Below are 15584 nucleotides of genomic sequence, written 5' to 3'. Positions count from 1 at the left end.
AAACCTGAAAATCCTCTCAGACTGAGACACTACATACTCCACAAGTTCTATCCAAAGCACCCATGTTGTCAAAAATACCAGGAAGAGACACTTCGAACATACTTTATAGAACTCTATCCCCACAAACAGTCCCTCACGATAAGCATCATTGTAGAGTAAAGGTAGGCAGCTGACAGAACTACCCTGAGGTATTTTGAGGAAAACCCAAGTATTATGAGATTTCATAGCCTGTTGATCAGAAGAATGGTCACCCAGGGGGCATCTAGGTGGCACAGTGGATGGAACACCAGCCCTGGAGTCAGTAGGACCTGAATTCAAATCCAACCTCAGACACTTAATTGCTTAGCTGTGTGACTTTGGGCAAGTCACTTAACCCCAATGCCTTAAATAAATAAAATTTTTAAAAAGGAATGGTAACCCAGTTATATTTGGAACAGGCTCAAACAAGAAGTTAGTCCAAGTACATAGATTGCCAAATGTGACTTTCCCCCAAAACTAGATGATTCCAGGTGGCTCTCTCTTTCAAAAGCTTTGAGTATTTGACTGCTTATTTTCACATTCAGTGATTAAAGGGATTCAACTTCTTTAATAACAAAACCACAACGTGAAAGGCTCTATCAGATCTCAGTCCATTAAGAAAGGGCTAGAAACCTTTCAACAAAGCTTCTGATGTGAATTATATTCTTCTAGTTTTAGGTTCCTGTTACTAGGAAGCAATAGGAAAGCAAACAGAAATCTCCAGTCTTTACTTAGCACCAGGCTTGTTTATTCCTGCTAGGGGCCTTTTAAAAATTGTTGTTGTTGTTCTTTTTTTCTTTTTTTTCTGTTTGATAATGAAGATAGGAGAAGAGCAAACACATTTTCTGACATGTTGATAATGATGTTATTTTCATTCTCAACCCAAAGACACAAATGAAAAGACTGGTACTGATTGTCTCTGCCACTATGAGAACAATTATCACTGGTTTTAAAATTCTAAGACCATTGCTCTTTGATTGGATGGTAATTGCAGCTCAGCACCTAGGGAAAGGAAACAGGGAAAGGGGAAGATCAACAGTACTGTAAGTAGTGATCCCTGAGACCTTTCAGGGAACCTGAGAGATCAAAACAAATCTCATAATAATTTTAATATGATTTAATTTCTAATATGGCAAATATTACCATAGAACAATAGATAAAAATTCTTGGGGATGGTTGTCAATAATTTTTAAGAATTGAGACCAGAGATTAAAAAGTTTAAGGACCTCTTATTATTCAAAGCAATGGGAAATTATGGGGCATATCATCTTGTAATTTATCTTTCCATTTTACTTTCTATTAAGTTCTTTCCACATTTTCAAGATGAAAACGATACAGAAGACACAATCAGGAGTCGCAAAACTATGTCTGGCAATCCTGTTTTTGTTTAATAATTATTAGTTGAATTCATCAGAATGGTAACAATATTAGGATACTCAATCCTGAATGAGTTATAATTCACCCCATGTTTAAAGTTAAAACCTCAATTGGAGCTGCAGAATCATTTTTATTTTGGGCAGCTAGTTTATGGATTGGATAAAGCACAGAGCTTGGAGTCAGGAAGACCTCATAATGGCTTCAAACACTTCTTAGTTGTGTGAACCTAAACAAGTCACTTAACCCTTTTTGCCTCAGTTCCTCAACTGTAAAATGAGTTAAAGAAGGAAATAGTAAACAATTCCAGTATATTTGCCAAGAAAACCCCAAATGGGATCACAAAGAGTCAGACACAATTGACTTATATAACAAAAAACTATGATTATAAACCCCTGGAGTGTTTGATGCCTTTCTTCATGTAATAACCAATTCTCCATATATTTTTTTGTTTGTTTAGGAATCAGTCTGTTCTTTGTAGTTCATTCTTTCGTGGTTATGAAATAACCCAAATGAACCTCAAGTTTTTTCTCATATGATTTTTCTCATATTATTGATTCTAATGTTGTTCATCAGACAAGAAGTTTGATTTTGTGGTTGTTCAGTCATATCTGACTCTTCATGACTCTATTTGGGTTTTTCTTGACAAAGATACTGGAGTAATTTGTCATTTCCCTCTTCCATTCATTTTACAGGTGAGGAAACTAAGACAAACAGGGTTAAGTGATTTGTTCAAGGTCACACAGTTAGTAAATATCTGAGGACAAATTTGAACTCAGGAAGATGAGCCTAGCACTTTATCCACTGCTCCTCTTAAGTTGCACCAAGTTTGATTTATGTGTTGCAAGTTTCTTTTTATTTTCATTTTTAGATGCTGAAGTATAAAATAAATTATAGGTGAAATTACTAAAATAATCCTTGTTTAGCTGCATCAATGCATATTAGCTTTCTTTCCCTTGCAGTTTTAACTTTTCTATAACTGCTTGGTCAGGGGATTTACCAAAGTAGACAAGCATGAAATGAAATTTCCATAGTACTTTAATAATGACTAGAAAGCTTATAGCTCACTCACATTGAGGGAGTCTTAGAATTCCTCTTCTTTTGTTCCCATAAATTGCTATTTTGATTTCCAATCCTGAAGGCAGATTAAATAAAGCAATTTTCATAGTTGTGTCTTCCAAACTATTTTGAAGGTCACTCTTTGTGACCAATATTCTAGTGGAGTAAGGGACCCAAAGGTACATGAAATGTCTTAGCCCTAAAATATCCTTTCAGCCTGCATTACAGATTTTGTCACAATTCTCTCTTTTCTTAAAAGTCTTGTGTTCTAATCAGATTGGAATGTAGACATGTCCTGCCCTCAAGCTGATTAACCCCACCTATTGGCTTTATTTGGAGATTTGAAATTTATATCTCCTTAGGAAGTTTTAATGTTTTACAGGGAGCATGCCACAGTGATTTGAATACTAGAGATGGGTTGGAGCTCAAATTCTTCCTCTAAAACTTGTTAATTTTAGGAAATCAACTTATTGAGCCTCTATTTCCTCCTCTGTGAAAACGGAAACAACAATACTTGTACTAGCTACATCAAAGGCTTGTTCTGAGGGTCCTCTGGGATCATGTACACAAAATACTTTGCTGATGGAGTGTTGGTATTATTGTTGTTGTTATTTTGCATGATAGAGTATATTTAATCCATACAGAAGAGGGAACAGGAAAAGAAAACAAGAAAATATATACATATCACTTGACCTTATGGGTAATTATACAAATTAGCCAAAGACATTTAACAGTTATATGACGGGGTGGCTAGGTGGCGCAGTGGATAAAGCACCGGCCCTGGAGTCAGGAGTACCTGGGTTCAAATCCAGTCTCAGACACTTAATAATTACCTAGCTGTGTGGCCTTGGGCAAGCCACTTAACCCCATTTACCTTGCAAAAAAAACTCCTAAAAAAAAGTTGTATGACACTGGACTAGTCATTTAATCTCTGTTTACCTTAATTTCCTCAAGTATAAAAAGAGAAAAACAATATTATATATATATATATATATATATATATATATATATATATATCATAAGGCAGTGAGGATCAAGTGAGTTATTTGTAAAGAACTTAGCATAATACTTTTAATATATTAGATGCTATATAAATCTTCCTTTTTTCTCTAGATTTTCAGGGTTATCAAAAGATTCTTCTGTTATTTAACATAAGGTCATAACTATGAAAGAACTCTAAAGTTTCTGATGAAAGTTCTCTTTTATTCCAAAAGTAAGAGAGCAGTCTACATATTAGACACCCAAGATAATAATGGATAGAGTCTCAGTCCTGGAGTCAGGAAGATCTGAGTTTATATCCAGCCTTAGACATTCACAACAACACAACAATGGACAAGCAATTTAACTTCTGTTTGCTTCAGTTTCCTTACCTGTTAATTTAGAATTATATTCTCTTATGGTTATTGTAGGGATCAAATGAGGTAAATTTTTAAAGTGCTTAGTAGAGGGTCAGGCACATAATGAGAACTATATATATTATTATTGTTTTTTATTATTTTACTAATTTGAAAAAACCCATAGAGATGACAAGGATCTCAGAGGACATCAGGTCCAAACACCTTATACTACAGGTGAGGAAAACGAGGACTAGGAAAATTGTTATTTATCCAAGATCACAAAGCAATAAATGGTAGAACTAGGATTTGAATCCTGTTGCTCTGACTTAAAATCTGGACTTCCCCACTGTACCATGTTGCTTTTTTTTCTAGTTCTGATCACCTTTCCTAAGTTGAAATGTAGAGACTGCTTCTAAATTTTGATGATTGCCAACTGTAAGGTGTTAGAATGTCATGGAATTTTAGAATTTTGAAAAGGATGATTTGAAAAGGATCAAGATGATGCCATCCAATCATGAGACAACTTGCTCAGGATTACAAAGTATTTTCTTGTCAGTTAGGACCATGTTAGTACCTCAGGACCTTGCTTTAGTGGTGTTTGTATGAGAGACAGGAATGTTTTGTAGTCAAAAATTATAATCAGTTTTAATCAGCACCAGAATTAAACCCTCATGATTTATCATGAGGAAAATCATGAGTCAATCACTCAAAGCAAGTATTTATTAAATGTTCAACAAGTTTAGGATATGAATAATGTCAAGAAAGCTAAAAACATGGCTCCTGTTCTCAATAGGTTCATATTCTAAGAGGAAAACAAGATGATGAAAAACTATGTACAGAGAGAAAGAGAGAGAGAGACAGAGAGACAGAGTTGTGTCCTACCTATTCTTTGTGATCCTATTTAGAATTTTCTTAACGAAGATATTGAAGTGGTTTGCTATTTCCTTTTCCAGTACATTTTACAGATGAGGAAAATAAGACAAATAGGGTGATGTGACTTGCCCAGGGTCACACAAATAATAACTGTCTGAGGTCAGATTTGAACTCAGGAAAATGAGCCTTCCTAACTTCAGGCCACTCTGTCCACCACACCACCAGTGCATGGTGTATGGGCATTTGTTTTTTCTAAAAGAGAATCAATCTCCAAGAGAAAGGAGTGTGGGGAAGGGACTGAGAAGGGCTTCCTGCTAAAGATGGAATTGGAACTATGACATAAAAAGTGCCAAGAAAATAGAGATAGAGGTAAGGAAGAGAAGCCCTCTAGATATGAGAAGAGTCCATGTAAGCAGAGAGAAGGTCAATGGTATGGCATGGTTGAGGAACAGCTAGAAGACCAGTGTCACTGGATTGTTAAGGTCATGAAAGGTAATAAAGCATAAGACTGAAAAGGCAGGAAAGATCTATGTTGTCAATGACTTAAATGGCATACAGAAGAGTTTATATGTTGTTAGAGAAGTGGTTCAGAGTTATCAGAGTAGGAGAGTAACATAGTGATACCTATGCTTTAGGAAATCATGAGGGAAGCTGAGTGCAGAATAAATTGGAGAGGAGAGCACAGAGATTTTTTTTTAATTTCTTTTAAAATTTTTCAATTTTTGGAATAAAACAAACATATCCATAGCATAATATAATAAAAAGATTGCACATGAAGCTGCAAATCTATTATGTACAACTTGCTATTCCTTTTAAATATATAATAAAGTTGCCAAGTAAATTTCTTTTTTCCTTTATTTTTTCTTTCCTTCCTCTCCCCAGATAACTGCCATCAGATACAAATATGTATATATTCGTGCATATATATAAATATATATATATATATATATATATATATATATATATAAAATCACTATAAATATACTTCCATTTATCAGTTCTTTCCTTGGTTGCAGAAAACATCTTCCTACACATGACCTAGTTGTTAATTTGGGTATATATAATAGTCTAAATATCTTATTCGCTTAAAGTTGTTTTTGAAACAGTTATCCCGTTCTGTACACAATATTCTCTTGATTCTGTTCTTTTCATTCTTCACTATTTTGTGCGCCTACCCATGTTTTCTAAGATCATCAAGCTTATCTTATCTTTATAAATCAATAGAAGTTATAATAAATGTTTATTAGCTTGGAAAAAAAAAGGAATTTGAATTTCCATCAACCACAGATCATAGGAATGTTGTATAGAAACATGCAAGTTTGGGAATTTGAGAGTTTCAGAGCTGAGTGTTGTTTTGAAAGCTCATAAATACATTGCATTCTGACTATCTGTATCCACAAACAGACATGTTTATGAGGAAGTACAACAGTTAATCTGAATGCCTAAATTTGTCTAACAATTTAGATTCTATTTTTATCACTATTTTCTCAATTCTTGCCCTGAACTAAAAACATGAACTTTCTGTCTTTTTTTTCTTCTTCCATAGATAGGTAGTAGGGGAATTGAGAATGATTGTCTTATATTTTTATTTTTTTATTTTAAATTTATTTAAATAGTTTTTGAGACTTTCTATCTCAGTAAGTCTGAAAAAAACCAGTAGCAACCATTTATGAAAATGATTCCCATGACCAAACTACTCAGGAGCTTTGATCTTTTCCAACCTGAGTCAATTTGGCCCTCCTCTTGTAGCCTGGTTCCTCATCCTGCCCAGGGAACTTATCTTACAGGTAGTAGATTTAGTGTGGATTCACTTTAGTGAATTTTTGTGAATTTAGTGCCCATTCATCTTAGGTCATTGCAGCTCAAAACTCTTGGTCTTAAGTGATCCACCAACCCCAATCCCCTCCATGATATGCACCACCATACTCAGGTGTCCTATACTGCTTAAATGCATTTTCTTTTGTTAGCCTCACTGTTAGACCACTTGTTGTCTCAACTGCTTGATGCTGGCTGACAAAAATAATGAAATTCCATAATCAGAAAAAAATGTCAAATTCTCTATTCTGTTTTACATTTTACATTGTTAGTGTTGAACATATTCTATTTTATTTTATTTGCTACTGAGTCTTTGGAAAGTGAGGATTGAAAAAGGATTCATGTTATATTACTGAACTACCAAAGATGCTCCACATGGCAGTAGAATCCCTCCATTTCCAAGGATCAATGTGGCATTTTGTGCCATTGCCTCCTTAAAACCACAGCCCAGGGCAACTAGGTGGCACAGTGGATAGAGCACTAGACCTGGAGTCAGGAGTCCATGAGTTCAAATCCAACCTCAGACATTTAATAATTACCTAGCTGTGTGGCCTTGGGCAAGCCGGCCTTGCAAAATAAACCAAAAAAAAAACCAAACCAAAAACCAAAAAACCCAAACCCCCACCAATGTTGTCTATGACAATTCAAACAAAAGACATATGAATCTTCAAACAAACCAAGTCAGAATTAACCAACAAATAAAGACAAAATAGGAAGATATATAAAAAAGGCAAAGTCTGGTATTAAACATTCCCCTAAATGAATATTCTCTCTTATACCTTAAGTGGGGTTAAACACAAATTTACTTTTATTCCTCTGCCTTTTTTAGCCAAAGTGGGAAAAAGATCCAGTCACTTCAAGCTCATAGCACTAGCAGAAATATTTATGGCCTGAAATCATTCCTTTTTTGTTTCTTTTCTTCTAGCCTTGGTTAGATATCCTGAAAAGTTTGAATTAAGGGCATAGACAATTTCTGCTAATATTATGCTAATATATAATAATGCTATTCTCTCATATTAAAATAATATTTAATCTAAAATCATTTCCTAGCATACTATATGTATATGTCTGTGCATAATATCTCACCTTTCCTCTCTCTTTCATGTTTTTTAACCACCTCTATGTTTGCTTATGTTCTACTTTATGTCTCAAATGCCATTCCCTTCCTAATGAAATTTTATCCATCCTTTAAAACTCAACTTAGATAAAACCTGCTCCATAAAGGATCCTACCTTCAAGTTCAAAATGAACTGTCTCCCTTCACACCCGACATAATATTTTGTGAGCATCTCTCTAAAACAATTAATATGTAAGATTTGGTATTACAGTTAGTTAAATAGGTCACTCTATCCACCACCAATCTCCACTAGACATTGTTCCATGAACACAGAGATCCTGTCTTATCTAAATTCTTTACTTTTTTTAGTGGCTAGCAATATGCTTTGTATACATAAACACTGGCAAAATTGACCTGAATTCAAGTATAAAATGTACTTTTATACTTATACTTTTTATTCTCATGAGAACAAGGGACTCATAAAATTACAGTGAAGCACAATTGAGCTTAGATTCCCATTCTATAGATGATCCTCATTACTGAAACATGTGATTCTGTCATTCGATTTTTGAGCTAGGATTCTGGGTAACAGGCTCAGTTTGTTGCTGCTCCTTCCATTCAGTCATGTTAAGCAAGCACAAAGCACCTTGTGCTTTTAAGACCTTCTGTTCTAAATTTTGAGGCAGTTCCTTCTAACCATCCTACTTCCTAACTGAGAATTCATTTTTTTCATAGAAGATTGACCTGAAAGCATAAATGAAATCAGTAGAAGAGATCAGAGAAGGATAGCAAAGCATCTCAATTTCCAGTCTCCCTACTCTCTAACCTGCAGGTCATATTGCTTCCCGCATTTAATACTTTCTGATCTGTCTAGTAGTTATTTGTGTCAAGGCCTTATCTTTCCAACTGGATTGTAAGTTCCTGGGTGGGTGAGACAAAGTCTTGTTCAGAATTGCCTTATACATTATCTCACGTAATTTACTGCAAATAGTGGGTGCTTTTTGAATTGAATCACTCGGGAGACCATGCTTTGTAATTCTTGCAGCAAACTGTCTCAGATTTAAAGCCACTGCCTCCTCCAAACTAGCATTCCCTTCATCTTCCCCTCTCCCTTTTCTAGATTCTTCTCTCTTAAAATGCCTGGAAACTTACAAACAAGAAATTTCCAACTTCCAAATTAAATGGTGCATACTTTCCTTTAACATCAGAGCTGGAAAATCAAATAAATGGGAGTGAGACTCCAGTCCTTTTTATAAATTGCTTTGTTCTTTTCCATATCACAAACCTATCTTCTTATGTGGAATTGAACCAGTTTGTCCCAAAATGAAGTGAATAGAGATGATAAGAACCTGGCATTAACTAGGCATCACAAACGGGCATTTCTAGCATGATTGATGATCCCCTCCCCCCTCAGCTTGTTCTCCCAGGGCTGGGAAGTGGCACAGTGAATAAAATGATGGACTTGGAGTTAAGATCTGAGTTTGAATCTTCCCTCAGAAATGTATTAGCTTTGTAATTTAGAGTAAGTCATTTAGAAAGTCTGACTAGTAAGCCAGGCTCAGTTTACTCATCTGTAAAATCAGAATAATAAAAACTCACCTTAAAAGATTGTTACAAGGACCAAATGAGGCAATATATGTAAAGAGCTTTATAAATCTTAAAGAACATTATAAATATTAACTATTATTATTATTATTATTATTATTATTATTATTATTATTCTCAATCAGACTGAAAACCCTTTGACAGCAGGAACCTGCAGATCTTATATTTCTTTTTGCCTCTCACAGCAATTAGTATAAAATCCTGACAACAGTTCCTGCTCAAATACTTGTTGTTTGAATGGTTCTATCATAGATTTCATAATCTCATCCAAAATAGTTCACTCATAACCTTTTATTATTTAACTTTTTTGTTATTTCATTTCTGAAAATTCTGATTCCTGAAATGTTGGAATTCTTAAAGATCCATAGACTGGCCACTCCTATTCTAATAAGTAGGAATGGATGTACCTTTCCCTATCTAGAATATGCATTTTTTACACCCCTCCCCCAAATAAGGGCACAAAATTTAAGATCGTGTGAAATTCCTCAGATTTCTGACAGAGAAAATTTTTTATATGAATAATGTTTTCCATGAGATATATAGATCTCTGTTTATTCATATTTGAAAATGAGCTAAAACAGAAGTAGGCTGGTGAATAGGGAGGAGCGATGGTACTTGAGATCTAGAAAGATGTGCAGCATTTCAACAGGGTTTGGTTGCTTATGTAGGTTTGCTTGTTGCCATGGCAACTGATTTATTCGAAGGTATTTCTTTACCTGAGATAGGCAATGTGCTACTTCAGTAAAAATGTTGCTCTATGTTTTCTAGCCACAAATACAAACTGCCAAATGACATCTAGAGCTGGAATTTGATTCCAGTTTCAGTAAATTCTTAAATATCCAACACCAAATAGCTAGAAGAAGAGGAGTTTTGTGGTATATCAAAAATATTTTATTTGTTTTGGGTTTTTTTTTTTTAGGTTTTTGCAAGGCAAATGGGGTTAAGTGGCTTGCCCAAGTCCACACAGCTAGGTAATTATTAAGTGTCTGAAACTGGATTTGAACCCAGGTACTCCTGACTCCAGGGCTGGTGCTTTATCCACTGCGCCACCTAGCTGCCCTTATCAAAAATATTTTAAACCAAGATCCAGGAGATCCCAACTCGGCCACAAATTCTCTTTGTCTTCATGAAAAAAAAATGCTTAGTTCCTCTGAACCTGTTTCCCCATCTATAAAATAAGATTTTATAGTTCATTTCAACTTTAAAAGTCTTTACTTTGGTAAAATCATTATTTTATGACAATGACTCTATTTTCATATTTGTCTTCAGAATAGTCCTTCCTGATACTAAAATCAGTCTGAAATCTGTGCTCCTGGAAGAGAAGAAAGCAAAACACCCTCTTAATATAAAAATAGTATTTTATTTTCTTCCAATTACATGCAAAATGATTTTAGCTTTTTTATAATTTTACAATTTTTTAAAAAAATTTGAGTTCCAAATTCTCTTCTAACCTACTCCCTGTCATTAAGAAAGGAAGCAGTTCCATAAAGGTTATACATGTGCAGACTTGCAAAACATATTTCCAGTTAGTTATGTTGTGAAAGAAAACACAAAAAGGCCAAGGGAAATAAAAGTTTTAAAAAATTATGCTTCAATCTGCATTTAGATTCCATCAGTTCTTTATCTAGAGGAGTATACCATTTTTCATCATGGATTGTTCAGAATTGTCTTGGACCTTTTGTATTGCTGAACATAGCTAAGTCATTCGCAGTTCTTCATCATACGATATTACAATTGCTGTGTTTGATATTCTCCTGGTTCTACTCACTTCATTTTGTATCAGTTCAAATCTCTCCAGGTTTTTATGAAAGTATTCTATTCATCCTTCCTTATAGCACAATAGTATTCTTTTTTTTTTTTTTTTTTTTGGTTTTTTGGAAGGCAATGGGATTAAGTGGCTTGCCCAAGGCCACACAGCTAGGTAATTATTAAGTGTCTGAGGTTGGATTTGAATTCAGGTCCTCCTGACTCCAGGACCAGTGCTCTATCCACCCTGCCACCTAGCTACCCCATTCAATAGTGTTCTGTCACAACTATACATCAAAACTTACTCAGTCTTTCCCCAATTGATGATCATCCCCTCAATTTCCAATTCTTTGTCACCAAAGGAGTATATATAGGTCCTTTTCCTTTTTTTAAATGTTCTTGGGATGCCCCCTTAATTCTTACATATAAACTCTGATGTACTTTCTCCTACAAATAATTACAAATATTGCTTTGTTTCTGCTCTGGCCTTAGGAATTCCTTCACTGACATTCTACGGGCTATTCTGTTGTCATTGGAAGTTCTTATTGAAGACCCAGAACTTCAGATAAATGGTTTCATTTTAATAATAGACTGGAGCAATTTCTCCTTCAAACAAGCCTCCAAACTTACACCTTCAATCCTCAAACTGGCCATCGAAGGGTTACAGGTATGTGTTTTACATATCAATTTGATCATGCAAATGCATATCTAATAGTGTGCGTATGCATGTATGTGTATGTGTGTGTGTATGTATGTGTGTTCCATGGGGTTAATCATTATCTGAATAACATTTCTCAACAAGAAGAGGAAAAAATGGGATAATATTCATCTGTACTTACTTTCCCCACAATTCTTACCCTACCTGAGTCTCAGATATTTGTTTATATTTTATTATTGTTTTTATTTAAACTTTATATTTGTCACAGCTCTATATTACTTGTTAAAACAATTGCAACTAATGATCAGAGATTTGCATTTAGTCCATTTAGGACTAAAGCCAAGCCTATCTGTCTGACAGGAAGTATGGGGTAAGGGAAGGAGAGACTAGAATGTACTTAGGAAGAAAACAAAAGGAAGGTTTAGGGTAGCTATTATTAGTAGGGGCTATTTTTTTATTTAAAGACTTGCCTTCATGTTATATCAGAGAGGCTTTCTGTGGGATCCAGCATCCCATAAACTTGTGCTTCCCTAGATTTCCGATGGGGAAAATGTATCTTTCATTAATACTGATTTATAGTTCATGGTTTCCATGTTTAGAAGATGGTTTGTCTAAATTTAAAGGAAATGGATTTAATATCTCATTGTTGCAGAAAGAATTTCTGCAATTGGGAAAGAAGGATCGTTGGACCAGATGATTTCCCAGGATCATTCTAATATCATCATTTCAATGCTAGCACTTCGTACCCAAAAGTGTTGGGAAGTGGTATAGTAGAGATAATTTTGGGCTTGGAGTTAAAAGAGCTGAAATTTTGCTTCCAATATTTACTAGTTGTATGCCCCTGGGCAAAGTCATTTAGTCTCTCCTAGTCTTAGTTTCCTCATTTATAAAATGAGGATGATAATAGCATCTATCTTATAAGATGATTGCCAAGCACCATATGAATATATGTAAGACCCTTTACAAAATTTAAAGCACTACATGCAAATGTCATTTTTATAATAGCAAACTATTACAAAGTTGTATAAGTATTTTAAAATATTTGGAATTAAAATAATTTTCTTCCATGGAAACCCAGTTTTCCTAAGGGCTAAAATCACCTCCAGCTTGATAGGATCAAAACATGCTGAGACATGTTACCTGGAACATAATCTTGTCAATTTGTCAGTGAGAAAATAGAGGCTCAGAGATTGAGTGATGTGGTCAAACACAACAGGGGACAAATGGCAGGGTTGGGTCTGAACCCAGGTCCTCCAGCACCAGTTTCATTTCTCTTTGGTTATGTAAGGTCTGCTTGTAAAACCTGTGTCTCTTAGCACAAACAAAATTCTAGTGACTCTTCACTGATCCCCAGGAATAGCTTGAAGCACTGGAAAAATATGAATTAATTATGTACAAAGTTCCTCTGGACTTGCTAATTGTATAATCCTGGGTAAGTCACTTAACCTCAATCTGCCTCAGTTTTTTTTTATTATCAAATGGAGATATTAATAGCATCTACCTCCCATAGCTGTTGTGAATATAAAATAAGTTGATATGTGTAAAATACTTAGCACATTGTCTAGCATGCAGGAAGTTTTATATAAATGCTAGTTGCTGTTCCTACTATTTTCCTTCCTCAGAGTAACATCCTTACCTTCAATCTCTTCTCCAGTTTTAGGCTATATGTGATACACACACACACACACACACACACACACACACACACACATGATATGTGATATCTGTCTTCTATCTATCTGTCTCTCTATCTCTCTATCTATCAATCTATCTATCCATCTATATTACATTAGGAGAAAGTAAGAAGAGCCACAAAGGTCCTGGGAAGTTTGTGTGTATGTGTGTGTGTGTGTGTGTGTGTGTGTGTGTGTGTGTGTGTGTGTGAAAAGATATCTAATTATATTAAGGGACATGTGTCTGTGTATGCAAAAAGACCTCTAATTTTATTAGGGGACATGTGTGTGTATGTATTAAAATATTTAATTTTATTAAGAGGCATGTGTATGTATGTGTTTGTGTGTGAGCATGTGTGTGTAAAAATACCTAAAGAGCAAACAAGTTGTGATACACATACACACACAGAGACATGTCCCTTAATAAAACCATCCCTTAAAAGATTCCATGAGGTCTGTGCAATACCTTACATATCCCAAGCATTTAGTAAAAAGTGAAAAAATATAAGAGCTGTTCCACATAATTTTTTCTTGACTTTCAAAATTCAATGTTGGAAAATAATGGAGATATTATAATAAGTGATCAAATGTTTTTTTAAATTACTACTACCTTTCCTTACTAAAGAATAAGTTCATGCTGGGCATTATCTTTAAAAAATTCTACCTTAAAAAGAAAAAAGGGGGGATAGATTGTTTAGAAGCTACTTTGTTAACTCTAAATATTCAAGAATCTTCTCTTCTTCTCCTTTTTCTCTTGGTGGCAAATCTTTTTTCCTTTCCCAAATCTCTTCCCTGGATTATATTTTTGAACAGATAACTTGACCCTTCCTTCAAACTATCATCAAAGAGAGTTTTAAATTAAGCCTGAGGGATGAATTACTATTCTAGTGGTTTGACCTTCCTGTTTGAAGCACTTGACATCTCTGCTATCAGACTTCTAAATCCTAGTGATTTTGCCTCAATCCATAATCCTTCATAAATGGATGCTATATTGTTTTCTTACTAGCTACAGCCTTCAATTAGGAATCAACAGATGTTCTGAAAGATTACAGGATGGTACTAAGGAAGAAAGGATTGCACTACTTTGTCCAAAAGAAAATTTCAGGAACCAATGAAATATCTTGTAAAGAAATCTGCCTGTGGATAGTCCAATGCTAAGAACACATGTTCTGATTTCAAATTATTCAGAGATTTCCAGAGGGCCAACTGACAATTAACTAAGACTACCTGAACCTTTTACTTCCTTTCTTAATGCTTTCCATATCTCTGGTCCTTTTGTTACCCTCATTGCATTTTTTTTCCATCCTCAAGACCTTGATTCTTTTCCCATCACTGTCACTTAATCATGGTCTAAAAGTATAAATATCACCTAATTTTTCTGAGTCTCTCTTCATCAATAAAAAGAGGTAATAACTGTTGTATCACATAGTAGGCTTCTTATAAGAATTACAAGAGATAATATCATGATGTCTTATGAGATCTTTCCATCCAAGGACTGATGGAAGAACTTGCTAAGTTTAACTAGGAATAAGAAATGCTTAGGGATGTGATAGAGAAGGACAGGAAACAATGTAGATGAGTTACAGAAATTATTTCTTCTTAATCAACTGAAGACTTCCTAACAACATGAACGGTTCACAAGTAGAATGAGCTTCCTTGTTTGGTAGATAATTCTTGAGGTCTTCTAGCAGAATCTCAGTGAACATTTATTGGGTACAGTGTAGAAGAGGTGATTTCTCAGATAGAGGGTTGAACTTCTTGGCTTCTGAGCACCCTTCCAACTCTAGGATTCTATAGGTGAAAGTACTTTAAAAGCTAAAAGAGTAATATAAATTCAATTTGATATCAATGATGCCTTGAAAAATTAAATAACAAAACTTAAATCACTTCAATTTAATATTGCCATATTAAACACAACAGTTTGTGAGATCACAGATTTAGATAAGGTGAAACCAGAAGACAAGAAGAATAATCTATTGATAGATAAATATAGATATATAATAACTGGGCGCAATATGCACATCTTACATATGAGGAAATGGAGGCTAAGGGATGTTAAGAGACTTGTACCAAGGTCACACAGGTGGTAATAAGGAGAAGCAGAATTTCAACTAGGCTAAAATGACTTATTTAGATTATCTGTGAATTTCAGTTATCCATTCTCTGGGCTGAATTGGTTATTATGATTAGGTAACTGAACCTTAGATGTCATCTTCCATAATATCCAGTATTTACCCATACTTCAGGCTCTTACCTCCCAACTTCCTTTATATGTGTTACTAGCATAAATAGAATTTTTTATCTCTTAGACTGCCATGATGCATTGAAAAGGAATTGGATTAATTCACAATTAGTTCATGAAAGATTAC

General features: G+C 34.6%; 1 protein-coding gene across 1 annotated transcript in view; it reads left to right on the top strand.

Annotated features, from left to right (window-relative positions):
* Window positions 1-15584, top strand: part of CLVS1 (clavesin 1) — a 166544-nt gene that overhangs the window by 51464 nt on the left and 99496 nt on the right. Inside the window, exon 2 of the mRNA XM_074207752.1 lies at window positions 11377-11551. Within this exon, the coding sequence (XP_074063853.1) occupies window positions 11377-11551 (175 nt within the window). The remainder of the gene's footprint in view (window positions 1-11376; window positions 11552-15584) is intronic.

Source organism: Macrotis lagotis, chromosome X (genome assembly GCF_037893015.1).
Source record: "Macrotis lagotis isolate mMagLag1 chromosome X, bilby.v1.9.chrom.fasta, whole genome shotgun sequence".
In the NCBI taxonomy this organism is placed as follows: Eukaryota; Metazoa; Chordata; class Mammalia; order Peramelemorphia; family Peramelidae; genus Macrotis; species Macrotis lagotis.
Note: the sequence above shows the minus strand (reverse complement) of the source record. Positions and strands in the feature narration are given on the sequence as shown.